This window comes from Solanum verrucosum, unplaced genomic scaffold, assembly GCF_900185275.1.
Source record: "Solanum verrucosum unplaced genomic scaffold, falcon-dt-bn FXZP01000229.1, whole genome shotgun sequence".
NCBI lineage: Eukaryota > Viridiplantae > Streptophyta > Magnoliopsida > Solanales > Solanaceae > Solanum > Solanum verrucosum.
The window spans coordinates 2,656,130-2,677,964 of NW_026020011.1; the positions used below are offsets into that span (position 1 = coordinate 2,656,130).

Genomic DNA, 21,835 nt, shown 5'->3' on the forward strand with positions numbered 1-21,835 from the left:
CAATGTATCTAAGAACATGTTTTCTGAAACAAGGTCTATCCCTTTGACAAAAGGAAAGGAATCTTCTCTGAATATTACATCTCTACTAGTGAAAAATGACATATTACCCAGAATAACCCATGTGAATTGCAAGTCTGGACATTGGCTTGAGTTTATCATGCTCAGTCAATAGTTTAGCATAACACAAACATCCTAGAGTTTTTAGATGAGTTAACACATGTTTACAACCATACAACCTTTCATAAAGTGTAGCATAATTCAACACACTACTAGGAAGTCTGCTAATAAGATAAACAACAGCTAACACACATTGTCCCCAATATCTCAAGGGTATGCTGGCCTGAAATCTGATAGCTCTTGTCACCTCAAGCAAATGCCTATGTTTTCTTTCAGTAACATCATTTTGTTGTGGAGTATAAGGACATGATTTCTGATGAATAATGCCCATTTCTTTGAACATAGCATCACATACTGAGTTCACAAACTCAGTACCATTATCAGACCTTAGTACTTTGACTGATCTACCAAACTGAGTTTTAACAAACAAGAGAAACTCCTTAAGAGAAACACACACAACAAACTTATGTTTAAACAAAAATAACCAAGTCATCCAAGAGAAGTCATCAACAATGGTGAGAAAATACTTGTTACCATCAATAGTGGGAGTATTATAAGGACCCCACAAATCCACATGTATCATATCAAAACAAGCTGAAGTCTTAATACTGCTAACATGAAAAGATAATCTTGTTTGCTTAGCAAGAGGACACACTGAACATTTAGTCACTGTACATAAACTTTCTTTATTCATAGCAAACATCCTTGCAAGGACTACTGAAGACACATGCCCCAACCTTTTGTGCCACAATTCCATGTTTATGACCTTTGTATTGTTGACAGCAAATGCAGCCTCCCCTTCACTATGTGCATTCTTATTTGTTTAAGTGTTGTATCAGTAGATATAGGCCTCCTTCTTGATTACCAACTTCCTTCACCTTCCCACTGCAAAGATCCTGGAAAACACAGAAATTAGGGAAGAAGGTAACTGAGCATCCTAACTCCTTTGTGATTTGACTGACTGACAGCAAATTGTAGTTGAAATCAAGAAGGTGCAATGCATTAGTGATCACATTTTTTGCTGATAAAGCACAACATCCAACATAAAATACTTGAGTAGTGCTACCATTTAAGGATAGACAGGTTTAGACTCTGCAAGCTGTGACACTGACCCCTTAATCATCATGTCTAAACTGGAGACCATATGATTAGTTGCACCTGTATCAATAATCCACATCTGATTGGCTTTAGACACAAAATAATGTTTACCTGTATTGGCAGTATTACACATAGAGGGAGAAGTAACATTTGACTTCTGCTGCATCATCTTCAGAATATGATCATACTGATCTTTAGTGAAAGTGCATCATTGGAGCAGGTGTTGAACTTCTTTCTTAGCTTGGCTAACTTTGAGACTGGCAGTAGGAGCTGCAGATGTACCTTCATTATTAATATTGTTATGCTGTTGATTAGGTATTCCCCATCCTGGAGGAGGAATGTTGGTATTAAAACCATAGGTAAAGTTAGTCTGAGGAGCTGATGAATATTGTGTAGAGTAACTGTTGGCCTGTGTGACAGAACCTCTTTGAGGCTGAGGCTTCCTCTTTGATTTGAAATCAGGAGGATAACCAACAAGTTTATAGCAAAATTCTTTGTTGTGCCTTTTGCATTTGCAAAAATCACATACCAGCAGGGAACCTTTCTTGAACCTTTGACTCACACTTGAACTACTACCACTAGAACTACTACTAGTCTTGGAGAACACAGAAACAGAAGAGTCCAAGCCAATAGTAGTCATGCTCATGCTAGTGGTACACGCAATCACAGCCTTTTGGCTTTCATCCCCAACTACCATAGCATACACATGATTAATTGAGGGTAATGTATCCATCATAAGGATCTGACTCCTAGCCTGATAATATGAGTCATTTAATCTCATCAAAAACTGATATACCTTTTGTCTAATTCATGTGAGCTACAAAACCTTTGGAGATCTCACAATTACAACAAGGTGCAGGCACCAATACCTCAAACTCATCCCATAAACCTTTGAGTCTGGTATAATACTCAGAAATAAAAGCAGTCCCCTGTTGCAGCGAAGCAATCTCTTTGTGTAGACTATAAGTCCTAGATCCATCTACTCTATCAAACCTCTCTTTTAGATCAGTCCAAACACTTAGGGCAGTCGAAACAAAGGCAATTCCACTCAGTAAACTCTTACACACAGAGTTCATTAACCAAGAAAAAACAATTGCATTAACTCTTTCCCAATGTCCCCACAACTCAACACTATACATTTCTTTCTTAACAGTGTCATCAATTAAACCAATTTTATTCCTCCCTAACAAGGTTAGCCTTATAGATCTACTCCACAACATGTAGTTTTCAATACCAGTTAGTTGAAAGGAAATCAGACTCAAGCCACTGACATCAGTAGGACTAAGGAAAAGAGGGTGATTATAGTCAATACCTTGCCCCTATAATGAACTGTTATTCTGAGGAACAACTGTTGTTGATCCATTTTGAGTTAGATCTGCATGTAAGCCTTCATTCTCACCAAATTGAGCTTCTAATTGCGGAAGCAAATCAACAAAACAAACTGAAGAATACAGATTCCAGCTTTCTCCAAGCTACGACCTGCAATATTCTTCAAAAAACGAATGAATCGATGAACCAGAGGACTGATTCTTTGATTCCTTGACCAATTCCAGCTTCAATCAATGCTCGTGATGAGGCTTATGGCTCTGATACCATGAATGTAAACTGTAGAAACTCAATTATAGAAAAGAGAAGATTTGGGATATATGAAAACTGTAATTGTATTGATTAGATGTAGTTACAAGATGAAGATTTATTTATAGTGTTGCTCCTTCACACTTTTAACATAATACTAATTCAGTTTCTTAACTAACAAACTGACACAATTAGTTACAACTAACTTCTTCTTTAAATGACTAACATTCCCCTACTTTGTCTAACTAACATCAACAATCTTTCTCACCTACTTATATCACAACAGAAAATGGTATCATTGAAATTGGGGAGTTCTTACGGAGTTGGCAACTGATTTTTGAAGAAGAAAGAAGAAGAAAAAAAGTTTTAAAAAACAACAAAATATAGGGAATCGTAATAGTTTAGTTGGTTAATTATATGAACTTTCACTGTGTTGATAGGGTTCGATCTTTTACTTTGTAATTCCCTCCTGTATTTTTCCTTTCCTAGCCACCCCAACTTTTAAAAAAAAAAAAAAAACTTATAAAAATAAAATTATAATCATTATTTTAAGTTACTCACGCTCTTAAATAGTGCTTACTCTTTATATCAGGTGACCAAAAAAGATTGATTTTTGTCTTATTTAATTCACTTAGTTTGATTTTTTATTCGAGTTGACTTTTAACCAAATCATGCACACCCCAAATAAACTTGTCTTTTTTCATTTTTCTGATATTGATTGTATACATTTTTTCCTCTATAAGACTTTATAAATATTTTAAAATAAAAATTAATGCATAAATCTGCTAATAATAATAACTTTTGAGATCACAAAAATCACGAGAGCCTAAGGTAAACGTTATATTAAATGAATTTTTCAAAAGTCAAGGTCAACATATGAGCATTGAGGTAGAACATCAAAGTACCCCTGAACTTTATTTTTGTTTGATACGAACAAAAATATTTTTTAATTTTTTTTTTAGGAAATAAGTGGATTTTATTTACTTTTTTTTAACTATTTGGTATTATATATAATCTAACAAAGTACCACGAGTAGAATTGGAGGTTGCAAGGATAGAGATAAGATGATGTAGTAAACTTGAAATGTTAGTTATGAAACTTATTTGTTTTACTTTCAATTATGAAATTTTTTTCCTTATTTTTAAGAAATTAAATTTCTGAGTCAACATAAAAGAAATTTAAAAATAATTATTGGAAAATATTTTCCCTTCCTGCCAAACACACTTGAACAGACTCTTTTTTAATTGGAAACCAAATAAATGGCACAATTTATGGGCTCAACAGTTTGGTCTAAGCAACATCTCTCTTCGATCTAAGGGGGAAATTTTGGGAGTTTAGACAAAAAAGAAGAAGAAATAATTGACTAGTTTTTACATTTCTAATTGTTTTTTCTCATTTTGATAGTGACATTAAATGAACTTTTGAGATGAACCACAAGTTTTGTCACTTCTTTTTGTGGGGTTTTCTAGTTTTATAAGTCAAATTCATTTACTATGCTCTTGATTTGATAGGGGATTAATATACAAGAATAGGTTTATCGATGTGTTAGCCACTATCATGAGATGATTGAAATTCCTTCACTCTTAATTATTAAATTAGAGGTTTTAGATTTAAATTTTGAAAAAAGTTCTATTGGAAGCATCGCATGTTGTTATGAACCAGCCTCGGCCTAATGTCGATACTTACACGAATGTTCCAAAAATTAATTATTTGGCCAACAAGAAGCAACAAAATTGAAAGGATTTCATAAAAATTGATTTGGAACCCAAGTCCAATATAATTAACAACTAGTTAGAAGGACCGAGAATGAGAAAGAACGGTTTATGCAAATTGTTATAAAGATTCTACACTCCTTCGTCCCCTGTTTGAGTATATGGCTTCTCATCTCTTTCTAGTTTTTACTGTCCTTTAATTCAGTCGTCTTCCTATTGTAATTCCCAGAATTTATATTATATTCCTATTGTGTAATTGAAATACATTTATGAGTTTCTGCAGAGAATTATATTCTTTACCCCACTCTATAAATGAATGATGTAAGTAATATGTAAATTCAAATTTAATCGAATCCGAATACAAATGTGAACACCGAGTTAAAAATAAAAGAAAAAGCGAAACAGATATCATGGTGTTACGTTGTTCTAGGCTGGAAGGATATGGTGGAGGGTGTGAGACCTTTTACAAAAAGAATGGTTAAATAAATTAAATAAGATGTGAAAAGAATATATTCTTTTTTTCAGAAAAATATAAACACTAAACGATAAACTTATAGTTTAACTGCAATTCCATTGCACAATTTAATTTAAAAAATGCTAACAATAATATATGATTTTCAAAAAGGAAAATTAAAATCCAAAGACTAGAAAGTTCAAAAAAATTCAACATATAACATATATATATATTTACACTTTGTAATTTTTTATATTTTCTTAAACAAAAATAGCTCCGTTGCTGACCTTAAAAACAGGGGCGGCTCTAATAAATTGGTGGCCTAAAGCAAAATCCGAATGGAGGCCTTAAATTCGAATATATATTTTTTATGAAGTTTATTATAGCCAATTATTTAATCTTTCTTGAGACATAGTACTAATAATTTGTCAAACTTCTATTACTTTCTTGCTCTTTTATGGAAAATTTATATTTTCTACAAATTATACGCGATATTTAAAAAATATATATATGTATAACCTATTGTATTTTTAAAAAATGAGGCCCCTCAAATTTTAGGGTCTAAGGCAGTTGCTTTTTTTTTCAAAGTTGTAGAGCCACCACCTTAAAAATAGAGAAATTCTTAAGAGGTATCTGCTTTTCTAAACTAGACCATACGCGATGCGAATCTAATACACCACTATTATTCAATTTTAAAATTGTTTTCCAATTAATTTTATTAACAAGTTGCATATTTTGGGTTTTTTTTTTTTAATTATGAAATCAAAGCTTGAAGAATAATCTAGAAGGAAATTATTAGTACTCCTTCAAATGTTCTAGGAATACGCGCCAACGTAGACTAACTCCGTACGTGTGCATGCAATATTTAATGAATTATTACTATTTCACATTTGGTCAAATTTGTTCCAAAAACCAAAAACTAATTATCAAGGCTAATTGATAGCCAATTTTTCTTAAAAAGAAACCAAAAGAATCGTGAACCATTTTCTTGAATATTAACGTATTATTTTTTTCGAAAATATTTAAGAAGACACATTTTGAGGGAAAAAAAAAAAAACCAAGCTTCCGTTTGATCGGAAATAAAAAGAAACGTAGTTTATTCATGAAATTTGATCAGTTTTTGAAAATTTATCTTTTGAATAATTCAAGTTAAAAAAAAATTGGCAAATACTAGTTCGGGGTGAAATTTTACTTCCATTCACAAAATTACGTGTCATACATAACTTTGAGTTTTAAAATTATTTTTCAACACATTAACTTCAAAAACTCATTTATTTTTTTTGAATTTGAATTGAATTTATGGTCAAATGCTAATTGTCAATCCATAGTTGAATGCTTCAAGATGAAGTCATTTGTTTTCTGGAACTAATAGTGTCCAATTTATGCTGCAAAGAACGACGCAAAAAAAAAGAAAAATAAAAAAATTGTTTTAATATTGAAGCAAAAAATAAAAAATTCTTTATTATAATTTCAGAAAGGAAAATGTAACATGAATATAAATAGTTTCTTGTATTTTTGGGCTAAAAATAGGGGAAATTATGAAATAAAGAACTTAGTGATAAAATTTCCCACCGCATGTTTTTTAAGTAGTACTCCTTTTGGGATTATTCGATTGGGAATAAGTTATTTCAAAATTATAATAAAACGATATAATTGTAATATAGGAATTAATTAATTAATGATCAAATTATTCAGATAATTATATTTGTATTGTCAAATGGACGAGATAATTTGAATAGCTCTTAATAATCTCTTCAATATATGATTAAAAATAAAAATTAATCCAGTGGAGATTTATTACTCTCTTATGTCTCAATATATTTTTTACACATTGTAATTTTTAGTTAATCTGAAAAAAAAAAAAAAAAATTATATTTAGTAACAATTTAACTTTAAAATATTCACTTTACTCTTAATAAAATGATTTCTAGTCACATAGATATCTATGACTTATTTTAGATTTTAATTTTTTTTTAAAAAAAAATTGTGTCAAGTTAAATCAACTCATATAAATTGAAACGGAGTATTATTAGATATTTCGTGCTTTTAATTTCTTTTTGGCTCACGTTCTTGCTTGGCCCATCTCCATTGGTGGTAGAACGTGTCTGATGCGTGTAAGGGTCCACCTTGAGGAATGTAAAGTTTTCCTTTTTTTGGGGGGGTTTTTAATTTCTTTAGCCGATGATCTTTTGGAAATAACATTTTTATGCTCGTAAGTACAGATAAGATCTACGTACATATCATCCTTTTTAGATTTTAGTTGTGAAGTTACAGTGATGGAGTCAAAAAACAATGGAATTTATAAAAAGAACATATATTTAATAAAATTACATGGAATATATTATTGTTATTGTAGATAGAATTCCTTTAAATGTTGATGAGTTTAAGATTTAATAAGATAGTATTATACGATATACTCCCTCTGTCCCTAACTACTTGCGTTCATTTTTCCTTTTTTAGTTGTCCCTAATTACTTGTTCATTTTGACAAATCAAGAAAGAACAAAATTTTTTTACCTATTATACCCTCAATTAATTACTTTGAAACATGTAGAACTTCTTGAAAATCTTTAAATTTTTAATTCATCCACTTCATAATTAATATGTGTAAAATGGTAAACTCAGTATGTCAATAATTATTTTCTTAATAGGTGTGTCGATAAAAAAATGAACAAGTAATTAGGGACAGAGGGGAGTAGGATATACCAACAGGAGGCTATGGTAGAGTGAATGGAATGAATTCTTCAATCCTTAAATAATAAGGGAAGATTGAAAAAGATATGATGTACCTGTTACTGGTTAAAGAATCACACCAAATATGTGATCACTAAATATATAACGATCGGCCGGATTCCGTCGTTATAGAAAAGTCAACGGAGAAAATTTTGAGTCGAATTTTTTTTTCGTAGTAACTTGAAATTTTCAACCTAGTCTGGATTTGGACGATGTTGAAGTCATTAAGGTGTAGGGAAATATGGTAACAATTGGGTGATTTATTTATAAATTTGATTACATGAGGGGATAGATAACTCGTTAAGGAATCCGCACGACTTTTCGGAATTGAATTCGGGCGAGTAGAACTCCCGAAATCGACCTTAGCGTAAAGGGTATTTTTTGAGTGTCGTTGGTTAGAGGTGTGTTGTGAAATGGAGATTTTGGAATTCTTTAAATAGCTCACTGGTTCGTGCAAGCTGCTCTGGCGGTGCTTTTGGTCGCTCTGGTAGGGACGCTACAGCGGGGTATGGGCCGATGTGGTGGGTTCGACGCGACTTAAAGTCGTAAATAAACCCCTAAACGACCTTATTTTGCACTTTTCGATTTTTAGAGCTAAGGAACAAACCTCAGGCGACTCCTAACAGTTTTCCACCATTCTTGAGGCTAAAGGTAAGTCTTTCACTCTCCGAATCCATTTTTCGATCCGTAAAACGTAGTAGAATGGACAATTAATGATGCGAGAGGGTTTTGATCTGGATTCTATGGTGGAAACAACCCTATTTTGGATACTTGGGATCATGGGTATGATCTAGGGTTGTTAGAATTGTTGATAATCCGGGTAATTAGTGATTGTATATTGATTCCCGTGTTATTATGATTGTTTGTAGACCAAGAACAAGCGAAACGAATCCGAAAAGGGAAGGATCAAGTTTCTTAGGGTTTCAAGCTTGTTTCGAGGTAGGTGATGGTTGTGATTCTATGATTGTGTGATGTATGTTTGTTCTTGCTTCATTATGATACATGTATGTATATGAATGTTGCATTATTGATCACACTTGTTGTAAATGAGGTAGATGAATGATGGTTACCATGAAATCATGACTTAATTGTATGATCTTAAGGATATACGTGTGATTATGATTGTGGTGTGTTGAATAGATCGGTTGCCACATTCTTACATAACTAACTTGGATCGGTTGCCACGTTCCGGCATAATTACGAAATCGGTTGCCACGTTCCGGCATAATCATTGGATCGGGTATCACGTTCCGGTATGCTAACTGTTTTGGTTTGGGTTCCATGAGATGACCAACGACTTGTCATAATTGTGTATTTTGAGACATGTGAAGTTGTTTGTTGTTCATAAATATTGATGATATTGTATATGTTCGATATATGCATGTGATTATATTGTTGTTTGACTTATGTATGTTGCACTTAGTGGGATAGCCGCGTGATCCTACAAGTTGTGTACTGATACTGCACTTGCTCTTATTTTTGTTGAGTACAGGGCATCTTCAAGCGACTATTGACAAACCTCGCTTAGGAGATCAATGATCGTTCGAATTCAAGGGTGAGCCAATTCTTCCGGGCTGCCATGGGTTCTCTTTCGTCTATGTCCACCATTTTCGGACTTAGACTATGTTCTAGTTAGTTGATTAGTTCATTAGATTGGGGTTGCATCCCTTCTTGTTTAGACTTGTTGAACTTTAGATGTTTTGGTACATTGACTTTTAGGTTCTATGCATTACTTCCGCAATGTTAGTTTATTATTGTTAGACTTTTGTTAGAGTTTATGAGAACTCTATGTATTTCCTTAATATTTAACTTGCTTCCGTAACTTAAATGTCTTAGTTTTAGTTTAGTTGCTTGATTTGGGTTGTAGTAGTGGTTCTCCCACCGGAGGGTTAGTGTGAATACCAATCACGATGATCTGGATCGTGACAAAATAGTAAATAATAAGTACTATTAATAAGGAGAAGAACAAGAGAGGACCCTTTCCTTTCCTATAGAAAGTGCGATAAAATTCGATTACCTACTTAACATTTTATACATTATATTTATCTAATCATCTTCTCCTACTTTTTTTTCGATCTACATCTACCTCTTCTAATTCATGCTTAAATCAATCTTTCACACGTTTTTAATAGTGCATTCATATATTTCCTTTTCATATGTTTGATCCATCCCAGCATTACTTAATTTACTCATCTTGTTTGTCACATAGTTTATTTTCACTTCGTCCCGTATAACTATACTTTTAATTATATCTCTCATAATTAATATGTTTATAGATCTATCTTAATATCTTTTTCTTTATTATATTTATCCTTTGAACATAATCGTTCTTAACAGATATTTTACTTTAAATTTTAGAAATCTCAACTTTGAGTGAAATGAAATTTTTTTAATAGGAAGCTTCTTCTTTTTTTATACGGAATGCAAATCCATATTAATTTGATACAAAATAATTATTACTTTACTATAAAGAAAAAGAAGAAAGCTTTATATGGATTTGAAGGGAGTTCAATTTTTTGTCTCATTATAACTTCTCTTTTAGTTATGTCACATAACTTATATGATTAATTTGAGATGGGTAAACTTTAATATTACACCAATAAATAAAAATTAATGAAAATTACATCATCATTTTCTTCTACTTAAATTACAATTGGTCATATAGTCTCATAGAGTATAATTTCTTTGAATTTTGAATCTTTCAGAAAAAAAAAATGAGATTTCAATCACAAACATGTAATATATTGTTGTTGATTGTTGAATTATAATATTTAAATCTCACTTAAAATCTAACCTTATTATTTTACAGAAAAAGAATGTTTGGTTGCTATTTTTTTTTTAATCTTAAACAATATCCACAAAAACTATATGAAGATTCATGTATTATTTTATGTGAAAAGATCATGCAATAGATTATGAGCACAACTAATAATTGGATTAAAACAAGTTAAATAACAAAACTACTTCTCATAATAGTGTCGAAACATTTATTTTGTTTAAAAGTACAGACATATTTTAAATATATACATTGTATACTTGTTATTTTTTAATGATAACATCTACCAAAAAATAATTCAGCCGTTGTAATACTCCAATATCTGCATTATAATTTATTCTTAAATAAAAAGTTGCATTTTCAGGATTATAATAGCAATAAAATAATGATAATTTTACCATATGACTATTGATATAAAACAAATCAATATTTCGAGAACTAAACATTTATTTTTAATACAGTGAACAAAAGTAATTTAAAAACTAAGTGAATAATTGTTTCTTTATTCTTTAAGCTAGATAAGTAAAAATGAATATTTATTTTTTAGTATAATGGACAAATAAAAGTAGACGGAAAGAGTACTAACTACTTCCTCTATCTATTTTTACTTATTTATAATTAGGGGTGTTTATGATTTGGATAAAAATCGAACCAAATTGATTAAATAAATCAATTTTATTTGGATTTAATTTTAATTAGACATCTATTTTTAGTATAATCAATGAGTAGAAGCTAAGAATGCGCCAATTTCTCTTTTCTTTAACATCCTTTTTTCCAACAAACTAATATACGCGGTCCAAATCGACCACAATATAAGCCCCTTTTTTAGGGTTACAAAAACATCTTTTACCTTTGTCTTCCGGTTCCCCTTTTGTGTTTTTCTCTTTCTCTTGAATTCTACTATCACATTTTTTCCTCTCATTTTAGTGAAAGTAAGATTTGAGAGCATTGATTGAGTATTTGGAGGTGTCAAGGTAAAAGGGTTCTTGAATTTTGTGAATTTCATATCATTTCTATCAATTCTTGATCATAGTTAGGTTGTTGTAGTGAAGAGCTTTTGTGGGTTGGACACTAATTTCTGTTTAAAGTTTTGATTTTTTGTATTGGGTCGTTTTCATTTTGTGAATTTCAAATCATTTCTATCAATTCTTGATCATAGTTAGGTTGTTGTAGTGAGGAATTTTTGTGGGGTTGACACTAATTTCTGTTTAAAGTTTCGATTTTTGGTATTGGGTTATTTTCATTTTGTGTTTGTTATTCGTGGGTTTTGATCAGCTGAGGAAAGTATTGAACGGTTCATCTTTGTTTGATCTTTTTGGGAGATTTTGGTTTGAATTTCAAAGATTTCTTGGGGTATTTGATTGTTTCATGTAAAATTCAAGAAATGCCAGCAACAGATTTTTCAACATTTGGGAGGTCTATTCTGAGTTTACGTCGCGATCAACAAGTACATTCTATGGAATCTGGTGGTCATGAGGGAACTAGCCAAGAGCTAGAGCTTGAAGCTTTTCAAAAGCAAGTAGCTGAGCTTTTCAATGATTTGGCATCTGCTGACTCTGATCAGCTTTTGTCGATTCCTTGGATTCACAAGCTATTGGATGTGTTCCTTTCTTGCCAGGAGCAGTTTAAGTCTGTTGTGTCTAAGAATAAGGGGTTGTTGAATAAATCCCCTGCTGACCGTTACATAATGGAATATTACGAAAGGAGTGTGAAAGCTTTAGATGTGTGTAATGCGATACGAGATGGGATTGAGTTGATCAGGCAATGGCAGAAGCAGTTGGAGATTGTTTATTATGCATTGGATAACCAGAGGAGTATTGGGGAAGGTCAAATTCGTCGTTCCATGAAAGCCTTGATTGATTTGGCAATTGGAATGATTGATGAAAAAGAGTCTAGTTCAAGTTTTGCTCATAGAAACAGGTCATTTGGACGAAACAATGCTCAGAAGGATCAGAATTCGTTGGGCCAATTTCGATCATTGTCATGGAGTGTATCGCGGAATTGGTCTGCTGCTAAGCAGCTTCAAGCAATTGGCCAAAACTTAGTTGCTCCAAAAAATAATGAAATTACTGCCACCAATGGATTAGCTGTAGCTGTTTTTACAATGAGTTATGTGCTTTACTTTGTAATGTGGACGCTTGTTGCTGCAATTCCCTGCCAAGACCGTGGCCTTCAAACGCATTTTCATGTTACTAGGCAATGCATTTGGGCTGCTCCAGTTCTCGCCCTCCATGAGAGGATTTTGGAGGAGTCAAGAAAGAGGGAACGTAGAAATGCTTGTGGATTGTTGAGGGAGATTAATAAGATTGAGATATGCGCCCGCCACATGAATGAATTGACCGATACCATTCACTTCCCCCTTTCAGAGGAAAAGGAAGGGGAAGTTAAGCAAAGAGTTCAGGAGCTTGGGATAGTCTACCATGGTCTAAAAGATGGATTGGGCCTGTTGGAGCGTCAGGTACGAGAAGTGTTTCATAGGATTGTTCGAAGCAGGACAGAAGGGCTCGACTCTATCGGGTGAGGGATTCATCATTGGCATAGGTAAAACAGAATCGAGATTCCATTTAGAGTTGTAGTAGTCGAGTGTGGGCACCTCTGCAACCATTATTAGAAGAGCAGATTATGCTCTTAGTTTTCCCCTTGTTTCTTTTTGTTTGCCCTTTTTTAGATGAGAAGAATAGGGAGGATGAAATGGTGCAATGTCCCAAAATAGTCTAAAGAGGTAAACTCATGTATTTATCGCTATGTATTATGTAAAGAATGCAAAATAGTTGGATCTCTGGTCCATGTTGTATTGTTCATCTTGTGTGAGGTTGTTTAGTCAGTTGTCTTTTACCTCTGTAACTGAGTTTCATTTCAACATTTTGCTTATGATGCTATAATTGGTGATATATATCATTTATTGAAGCTCTTGCATTAGATTTTTCTAAAAAAAGGAAATGAATCAGCAGGAAGGAAATTTATTGTAATGTGTGTAAGAGTTGTTTAGCAGCTGTCTATGAATAACCATCCACACAAAGAATCTCTTATTTTTACTTTTATTTCTCTTATAGTTTGGCATTTTCTTTATCGTATTTCAATGATGATGCCAAGCAAAGTTAATCCTATTCTTCTGTCATGGTTAACTGTCGTATTTCGGGTATGTTCTCCAAATACTTATCGTACGATATCTGATCTTTCATTGCACAAGTCTGTTCTCTTTACATTCCATAGCCTGCTGGTCACAAACCACTTTCTCTTGTTCCAGGGGATAACATTTTGTTTTTTGGTTCTCATTTTCTCTTAACTTGGAAGTCGGAAAATACCCTTTCTGGAATCTTAAGATCTTGATCTATGGATTCTGGACCAATGTTCTTTTCCTCTGTACGGGAGCCTTGGTGTAACCGGTAAAGTTGTTTTCAGTTTTCACGTGACCAGGTGGTCACGGGTTCGAGCCGTAGAAACAACCTGTTGCAGAAATGCAGGGTAAAGCCGCGGACAATAGACCCTTGTGATCTGGTCCTTTCCTGAACTCCGTGCATCGCGGGAGTTTAGTGCACTCGGTTGTCCTTCTCTGACAGGAGTGCTGGCTTTGTCATTGACTGTCTTCGCGGTCAATAGCAGAACTTTGTTAATGACTTATTATAAGGTTTTCTTGACCAATGACTATCTGAAGAAGTTCTTGTTTTCTACTTGAAATTGTCTGATCTTTCAGGTTAGTATTAAACAATTCTCATCATGTGAGCTGAAAGGAAGTTGTGGTCTCAAGATATTGGTCAAAGTTGTGGCTTTCTTGTTGACCGAGTCAAAAGTTTCGATAATGGTAGCCACAAAGTTAATTCTAGTCAAAGAAAAGCATCTTCAGGTAATGACTAATTTCTCACTAATTTGCCTGCATGTGCTTGCTTATCTATTGCACAAGATATATTATTATATATAACAAGTTTTTGTACGTTTATGTCTTGAGCCACGTCTCAATCTCAGCTGCTATCGTTTATAAGAGATGTCTTTTTGGTTACATTATTGTGAACAAACAACACGTTACATTGATAGTGTAAAAATCCTTTATATTGTAGCCTGTAGGTGCATAAGTTAAACTCGGTAAACTATTGTTCCATTTAAATCAGGATCCAATTCTAATGTTTAACAATGTATTCATGTGTTTGGAATCAAACGCAAAATCTTGTTTGAAGGTGAACTTGGACAAAACTTTGTAAGAAGACTTTCGTCCTTGTGACCTCATAAACCAAAGTATAATTGGTTATGAAGCAAAGCATTTGTGCTTTTCTCTCTAGTCTAGCATATGCTTTTGTTAGTTCTTGACTTTAAATTAGTATTTTAACTTGCTCAATCAAGTTTCCCCCAACAATCATCAAAAATGGATACGGAATTGAGATCCAAGGTAGCAAGAGTTTCAGATGAATTCAACTCCAGTGAATTCTTTCAGTTTCCGAAAGATCGAGCTGGCCTTGCTTTCCAGTCTACAGAAACAAACACTTTGTTCGTCATCACTGCTCATTTGAAAGGTTATCTCTAGTATGTTTGACTTATTCTATGAGAATGTCGTTTCCTGGTATTTGGTTACTACAGGGGCAGAGGTAGAAGCCTAAATACGGGTTCTGCTGAACTCAATAGCATTTGCTCGAAAGTTTACATTGGTTATTTTTATTTGATTGTGGAAAATATTGTGTAGGTTATACGCGAGGAAGCGTAAAGGTTGATCTTAATGAGGACAAGACTAAACTGGTGGTAACATGTGAGAAGCCGGTCCAAGAAACTGTAACGATCGGGAGTGAAGTGATCAAGAAAGGTGTACAAATTAGAAGATTTACAGAATCTTTCAAGATTCCAGAAGGGGTAATCGTGGACGAAATTATAACTAACTTCAATGAGGAAACCTCCAACCTGACTATTACCATGCCAAAGAGAATGAAGGAGCCAGAGCTTGTTACACAGACCAGCTCAGAGAATTTGCCTTATACAGTTCTTAAAAGAGCGAGATTTCAAGAAGACGAAGGAGCAGCTGATTCAGTAACTGCATATCGAAAAGGACTAATCGAACAACATGGTGCTAATGATGAATTGCCCAGAAGGGAAACCAAAATAGGTGATGATAAAGTTGAATGTAGAAATTTGAAAGATGATGAAGTTTGTGAAAAAGAGGAAGATAAACTGCCTAAGAGGAGCAAGGTATGTGTTCCTGTTATTGTTGGATCAGCTGTAATGTTATCTGTAGTTGTCTTTGTGATTCTTTTTATGAGAAAAAAGAAGCAACCTGGAAAAAGAAAAGATTAAGACAAAGAACATTTGTTATACATGTATACATGTAACTTTCAAGAATTATTATGTTCTTTTCTAGTATTCAATTTATTGTGAGATCTCGAATATCACATAAATTCTTGGGGTATTCGTAAAGAGATCAAGATATGCCAGACTCTTCTTCACAATCAAATATTTCAAGAAAATCCTTCATGGAGATCAAGTCCAAATCATACTGGTTCGAGATATATCATATACGTTACTGACGACTCTCAAATCACGGAGAAATCATAGAAGAGAAGAATTAAGGGAGGAATAAAATTGTAGTCATTGTTTATCAATAATATTCTTGTTTCTTCAATAGGTCAAATATATCCGTATATTATTAGAAATGGTTTAGATATACACAACAATGATGATTGAAGAATGACTACAATCAATTATACATTTCTAAGATTATTAGCCAAATTACTTGGCTAGTAAATGAACTCGGGGAGCAACAAAATTAACGGAAGACAAATTTTGGATTTATTTAAAGGGAAAAAGGACAAATATACCTTCGAACTATCGTAAATGGTATGCAGATATTCTCCGTCATACTTTTGGGACATTGGTGCTTTTGCTGTCCAAAAATTAGAGCATATATGTCCTTCACTCTAACATAAGACTAAATAAGGACACGTGGCACAATCTTATCCGTCAATCCGATATTTAATAAATGTCGGGTCGGTGGATAAGATTATGACACGTGTATGTCCGTTAGTATAAAATGTATATATGCTCTAGTTTTTTGGATGACAAGGGCACCAATGTCCCAAAAGTATGATGGAGGGTATTTGCATACCATTTACGATAGTTCGGGGGTATATTTGTCATTTTTCCCTTATTTAAATGTTTGGTGTGGAAAAATAGAACTTGATCATAATTAATTTAGTTTAATTTGATTTTAACTAAAAAAAATCAAATCGAATCAAATCAATATGATATGAATATAATTTTTAAAAGTATTTTACTATAAAAATAACAGTGATATAATTTATAAATATTTTAAAAACTTTTCCATAGGTTTATCTTTTAACATATTATTTTAAATTTTAATTTAGAATTTTGAATAGTCTAGTAAGTTTTATAGCTCATAGATATTAGTAGCTTAAATAAAGTTCAAGAAGGATGGTTTACAATTTCTAATTGTCCAGTGTATCTCCCTTTGCCACACCGTGTTCCCAAGAGGGATGGTTTGCGACAGTAGTACTTTCTTCTAAATGATTTTAGATACCTCACATTTAAATAGAAGATGCTCCATTGTTTCATTACATATAGGTTTAGACAATTAAAATACGTAATATAATTTTATTCTTTTAAATATCTAGTCATATAATTAATACTTATTATTAAATTTATTTTAGCATACCTTAATACTTTTAAATTATCATAATTTCTATTACGACTTATTAATATGCACTATTTGTTTTATGTGATTTTTCTAAATAAAAAAATTGTTATTGAATATTTTATTGCCATCTCTCATTAGATATATATTTTTTGCACGTTATACATTATTTTTAGGACAAACAACACAAATTTCACTAGTTTAGGCCTAATTACGTGTCTTCCCGTGAGTTTTAGAAATTATCACTCGTGCCAGATTTCGATCCTCAAATACATGTATTTGACGCATCCAGATACATGTATCTCATATACAAGTGGGTGATAATTAGGTGTAATTTGTTCCAGAGACACTATATCCAAGTAAATTTGCATATATCTGAATTTCTCGCTCGCCTCTCTTCTGTCTCACTCGCCTCTCTCCCTTTGTATTTGTGTCTCATAAAGTGTCTAATATTCCAGATACATGTATATAGTGTGATTCACATGTATCTAAGTCTCTCGCTCACCTCCCTCGTATTTCGCCCATCCTCTCCTCTCTCGCCCGTGTCTCTCCCTATGCATTTGTATTTTAGAGTGTATCTGGTAGCAAAAATATATGTATTTTAAATGTATATGGTTTGAAACTTGATATGAATTATTAATTAGTTAAAGAATTAGTAAATATGACAAGAATATTTGTATAATTAAATAATTATTCCTTAATTTTCTCAGGTACGTAGAACCAAAAAGGTAATTATCCCTTAGAAGAACATTAACATGTGACGGTCGATACAATAACTTAAAAGGAAAAAAAACATACATATAATGCTATTTGTGTTTAGATTTCATAAATATATAGTGCTATGTATATTATACTTGCATTCATTATTATAGTAAAATATATTGTATTTATATGCATGATAATATTCGCATGTATATAATATTTTTATGTGAAGTAGATTATATTTATATGCATAGTAATAATAATAATAATAATTAAATGTATCATATTTACGTGTATAATATGTGTATTCGCACGTAAACAATATCTCTATCTAATTGTATTTGTGAAAATAAGTATATTCACACATAGTTGCTATAAAATTTCAAATTATTGCTATACAATATATATAGAGAAAAAAACTATTATTATAAAAAATAATTTAAAAACTGAGTTAGCTAAGCCACGTAATTTTCCCCAACTTTAATGAGATTTAGGTCCCACGAGATCATTAAAATAACATCATTTTTCCTGAACTTTTCAACTTGGCTTCTTACGTAATTAAATTTGTCATTTACATGTTCTTAAAAAAGCGGAACAAGCTAAAATTGTGCCGCGAAACTTGAAATGAATTTAAGTTATATATATCAGAAGATTTACGATTATAATTTAATTAGTTAAGACATTTATTGAAAAGTAATTCAATTATTTAAATTATGACCTAATTATAAAAATTAAATGGCATTTATATTGTTAGTGTATAGATCTTAACTTGTGTTACCGACTAAATATCAAAGTTTATAGTCGCAAGGAGGCAGAATTGTCTTTGTTTAAGGAGAGTTAATCGATACCTCTTTATCAAAAAATACATTATGTTGATACATCAACTTTTTTTGTGTATATATTACATGTTGAATTTTATTTTATTTTATATTTACTTTTTTAGATTTTACATTTCCTCAATAAAAATTTTGACTTCGCAATATAATAATGATAAAACACATTTCGTTTGGATCAATAAGTACATTATATGATGAAAATTCAGATAAGATAATCATAAAGTACATTATAAGATTCCCAAGATAAGATATAAGGTATAGTTGTACGTGTAGATATACATTAATAAAAAATATTCTTAGACGTTACAACTATATATATTATTGCAACTGTTAACAAATAGTACCTAAATTACTTAAAGACGTTAGTATTATACATGAATAAAGCCTGATTTTATAAAAACTATGTACTTTTTTATTTTTCCTCTTTTTTTGGCCTTTTGTTAGGTTTTAGAATCTTATGAAAACGTCATAATTAGTTTTCATTTTTTGGTTCAAGTTTTGTAACAAAAGTAGTAATATTGCAGTTTCAACTGCCGCCATATTTAGGGGTTCATACAAATCCACTAATTTTTGCCATATTAATATACTCCTTCGTTTCAATATATTTGTCATATTTTAATTTGCAAGTAAAAATTATGAATTTTATAATTTTAAATTAAAAATATATTAATAATATTAAAATATTATTGAATCTTATAATTTTAAATATGTCACGTAAAAAATTGAATAAAAATACAAAAATATTTTTTTATTTTTTAAAATGGACTAAAAAGAAAGAAGGACAAACTATTTGAAATGGATAGAGCATAGTTATCGTGGTTATACATATTAATTTGCAATTGAGTTCGCTATAAGAATTTATAAATTTCAAATTCTAAATTCGTCTTCATTATACCTAACATCTTATATATCATGTATAAGAGTTAAGACTATAAAATTCAAAAAATATTGAGTAAATTAATTATATACATCTTTAATTTAATTAAGCCTCCGTCACCAATCACCAACTTATGTTTGCCATTACTTTATATTGCGTTGAGTGATTATTTCATTTAAAAATAGAGAGAAGTATCAAAAACACTCCTAAACTTGGCGTAAATTATTAGTTTCATCCTCGAACTATTGACAGCCTTAAAAACACTCATATTCTTGACTAACTAAACTTAGATATACCCCTAATACACTCCTGATATGCAACATGACATAACAAGTGGTCTCAAACTTTTGTAAGAGGATGAAATTCTTAATAAAAATCGAGAAAAGTGTTGAAAACACCCATAAACTTGACGAGAATTCAGGGGCATTTTACTAAAGTTTCAGGGGTATATGTAACTTCAATTAGTCAAGTAAAGGGTGTTTTTAAGGCTGTAAATAATTCGGAAATGAAATTAATAATTTACGTCAAATTTAGGAGTATTTTTTATACTTCTATCTTTAAAAATATAATATTAATATAACAATTTATTTTATCTTATTCTTAACACTCCCATCACATTCAGAATTTTTTTAATATGTGAAAATTCATTTTGATAAGGACCACTAAGAAACTTGAATCCACGATATGTTGAAGCTAGACATAATTAGTTAGTTAATTTAGTATGATTGGATTATATTTAAGGAAATTTTTTTTGCAAGAAACAGTTGTGTTAGGTTTTTTCAAAGCCTACCTAATTCTATTAATTAGTTGTGGGGAAGTTACACGTGTCATAACCCCCTTCCTTTAAAAGGTGGAGTAAAAGAAGAAAACACAGAGAAATTAATAGGATGTATGGGACACTAGCTAGGTAGGCAAAACTCAACAGGATCTAGAGATAAATATTATTGATACTGATACAGCGGTAAGTACTCATTAATTGAATTTAAGATTTTGAATTTAAATTTTCGAATGTAAAATCGTTCTTAATAAAGAATGTTTTACGCTCAAAATGAGATATTCTAATGTAAATATGAATTAATCAGACTCAAAAGAAAGAAATATCGACCATCAAATTAAAAAAATATATACTAGTCAATAGTCATCAACAATTTGAACCTTTTATGTATACACAATTCTATGGAGTATTTTTAACTTTCTATTAGGGTGTGTTTGGCCCAAAAAGGAATTTCTTTTCCACAAAAATTGTCTTTCTTAAAAAATAAGTGATATTAATTAATAATAATGCACTATAAAATATTTACACCATTAATTCCTTATAGTAACAATCTGATCATATTGTTATTTTCTTAATTACGTAGTGGAAGACATGTGTTAATTTATGCATTTCAAGAAAATTAGTTCTGTTAAGTGAAGTTGCTTAACAAAATTGTTCTGCCAGCCTAACTTAAGTAAGTTGAGTTGGGAGGGCGGCGCAAAATCAACTTTGTTATCTGATGACAACGCGTGATATTATTGATGCTACGGCCTTTAGCTAGTGAATTATTAGTTATTTAAGTTCGATAAAGACTTAGCCAAATCGATGGATTTATCATTAAAGGATGTGGTGCAGTATTCAAACATCGAATGAAAAAAACTTCAAAAAATGTATGTGATGGAGTTGTTGTGGCCTCTTTCTCAATTTATGTAATTTCTCATCGATATATTAATATTGCTTGAGGTCCACTCATTAGCCTATTTTTATTAATCTATCTTTCACACTATTAATTCTCCCAAGTTGCTTAATTTATTTTTTTCAGTTTTGTTATGTAGCATGATTCATGCACCATTTAATTTATTCAAGTATATATATATATAAAGCATTTACTTTTTATACATAAATCATGCAAAAAAGGCATATAACCGTGAAAATAAAGTTGTGAGAGATAAGGTTAGCTTAACTTTAATTAATTTCAAGAACACACCTCTTATTAACCCATATTAGCCTCAACCCTAGCAAATATATGGCACAAGTTATTTCTTTTGACAAACTGATCTGTTATAACTACTTACAAATTGAATCTAAAAAGAAAAAAAAATCTTGTGTCATAAAAATTAAAATTTCTCCTAAAAACTGATATATATTAAACTAAAAATAAATTTATAAAGAACTACAAAACAAAATCTCCGCACAAAAAACACTCTTTCTTTGTTATGAATGAATGTGTAAAGTTTATAACCATAAAGGGATAACGTAAGATACAATATTTAAAATTATAAATCTTATTATAAGTGGTTTTAAAAGGTTCACAACTCTACCACACAACTTAGGATTTTAATTATTTTTTTAGC

At 31.4% G+C, this 21,835-nt stretch overlaps 3 protein-coding genes across 3 annotated transcripts in view; 2 read left to right on the forward strand and 1 right to left on the reverse strand.

Moving 5' to 3' along the window:
- LOC125820186 (fructose-1,6-bisphosphatase, cytosolic-like) overlaps positions 1-21,835 on the reverse strand; it is a 128,630-nt gene that overhangs the window by 28,800 nt on the left and 77,995 nt on the right. The window lies entirely within an intron of this gene.
- Positions 11,275-13,291, forward strand: LOC125820179 (protein ROH1-like). The gene has a single exon (XM_049499609.1). The coding sequence runs from the start codon at positions 11,849-11,851 to the stop codon at positions 12,983-12,985; it is 1,137 nt and encodes a 378-aa protein (XP_049355566.1). The 5' UTR covers positions 11,275-11,848; the 3' UTR covers positions 12,986-13,291.
- LOC125820210 (uncharacterized) lies at positions 14,078-15,754 on the forward strand. Its single transcript, XM_049499639.1, has 2 exons — positions 14,078-14,308; positions 15,137-15,754. Exon 2 carries the CDS (start codon positions 15,361-15,363, stop codon positions 15,736-15,738), a length of 378 nt encoding a protein of 125 aa, XP_049355596.1. The 5' UTR covers positions 14,078-14,308; positions 15,137-15,360; the 3' UTR covers positions 15,739-15,754.

What these genes read in the sequence shown, in the direction of transcription:
- LOC125820210 (XM_049499639.1), top strand. Translation starts at nt 15,361, where the DNA reads ATGCCAAAGAGAATGAAGGAGCCAGAGCTTGTTACACAGACCAGCTCA.
- LOC125820179 (XM_049499609.1), top strand. Translation starts at nt 11,849, where the DNA reads ATGCCAGCAACAGATTTTTCAACATTTGGGAGGTCTATTCTGAGTTTA.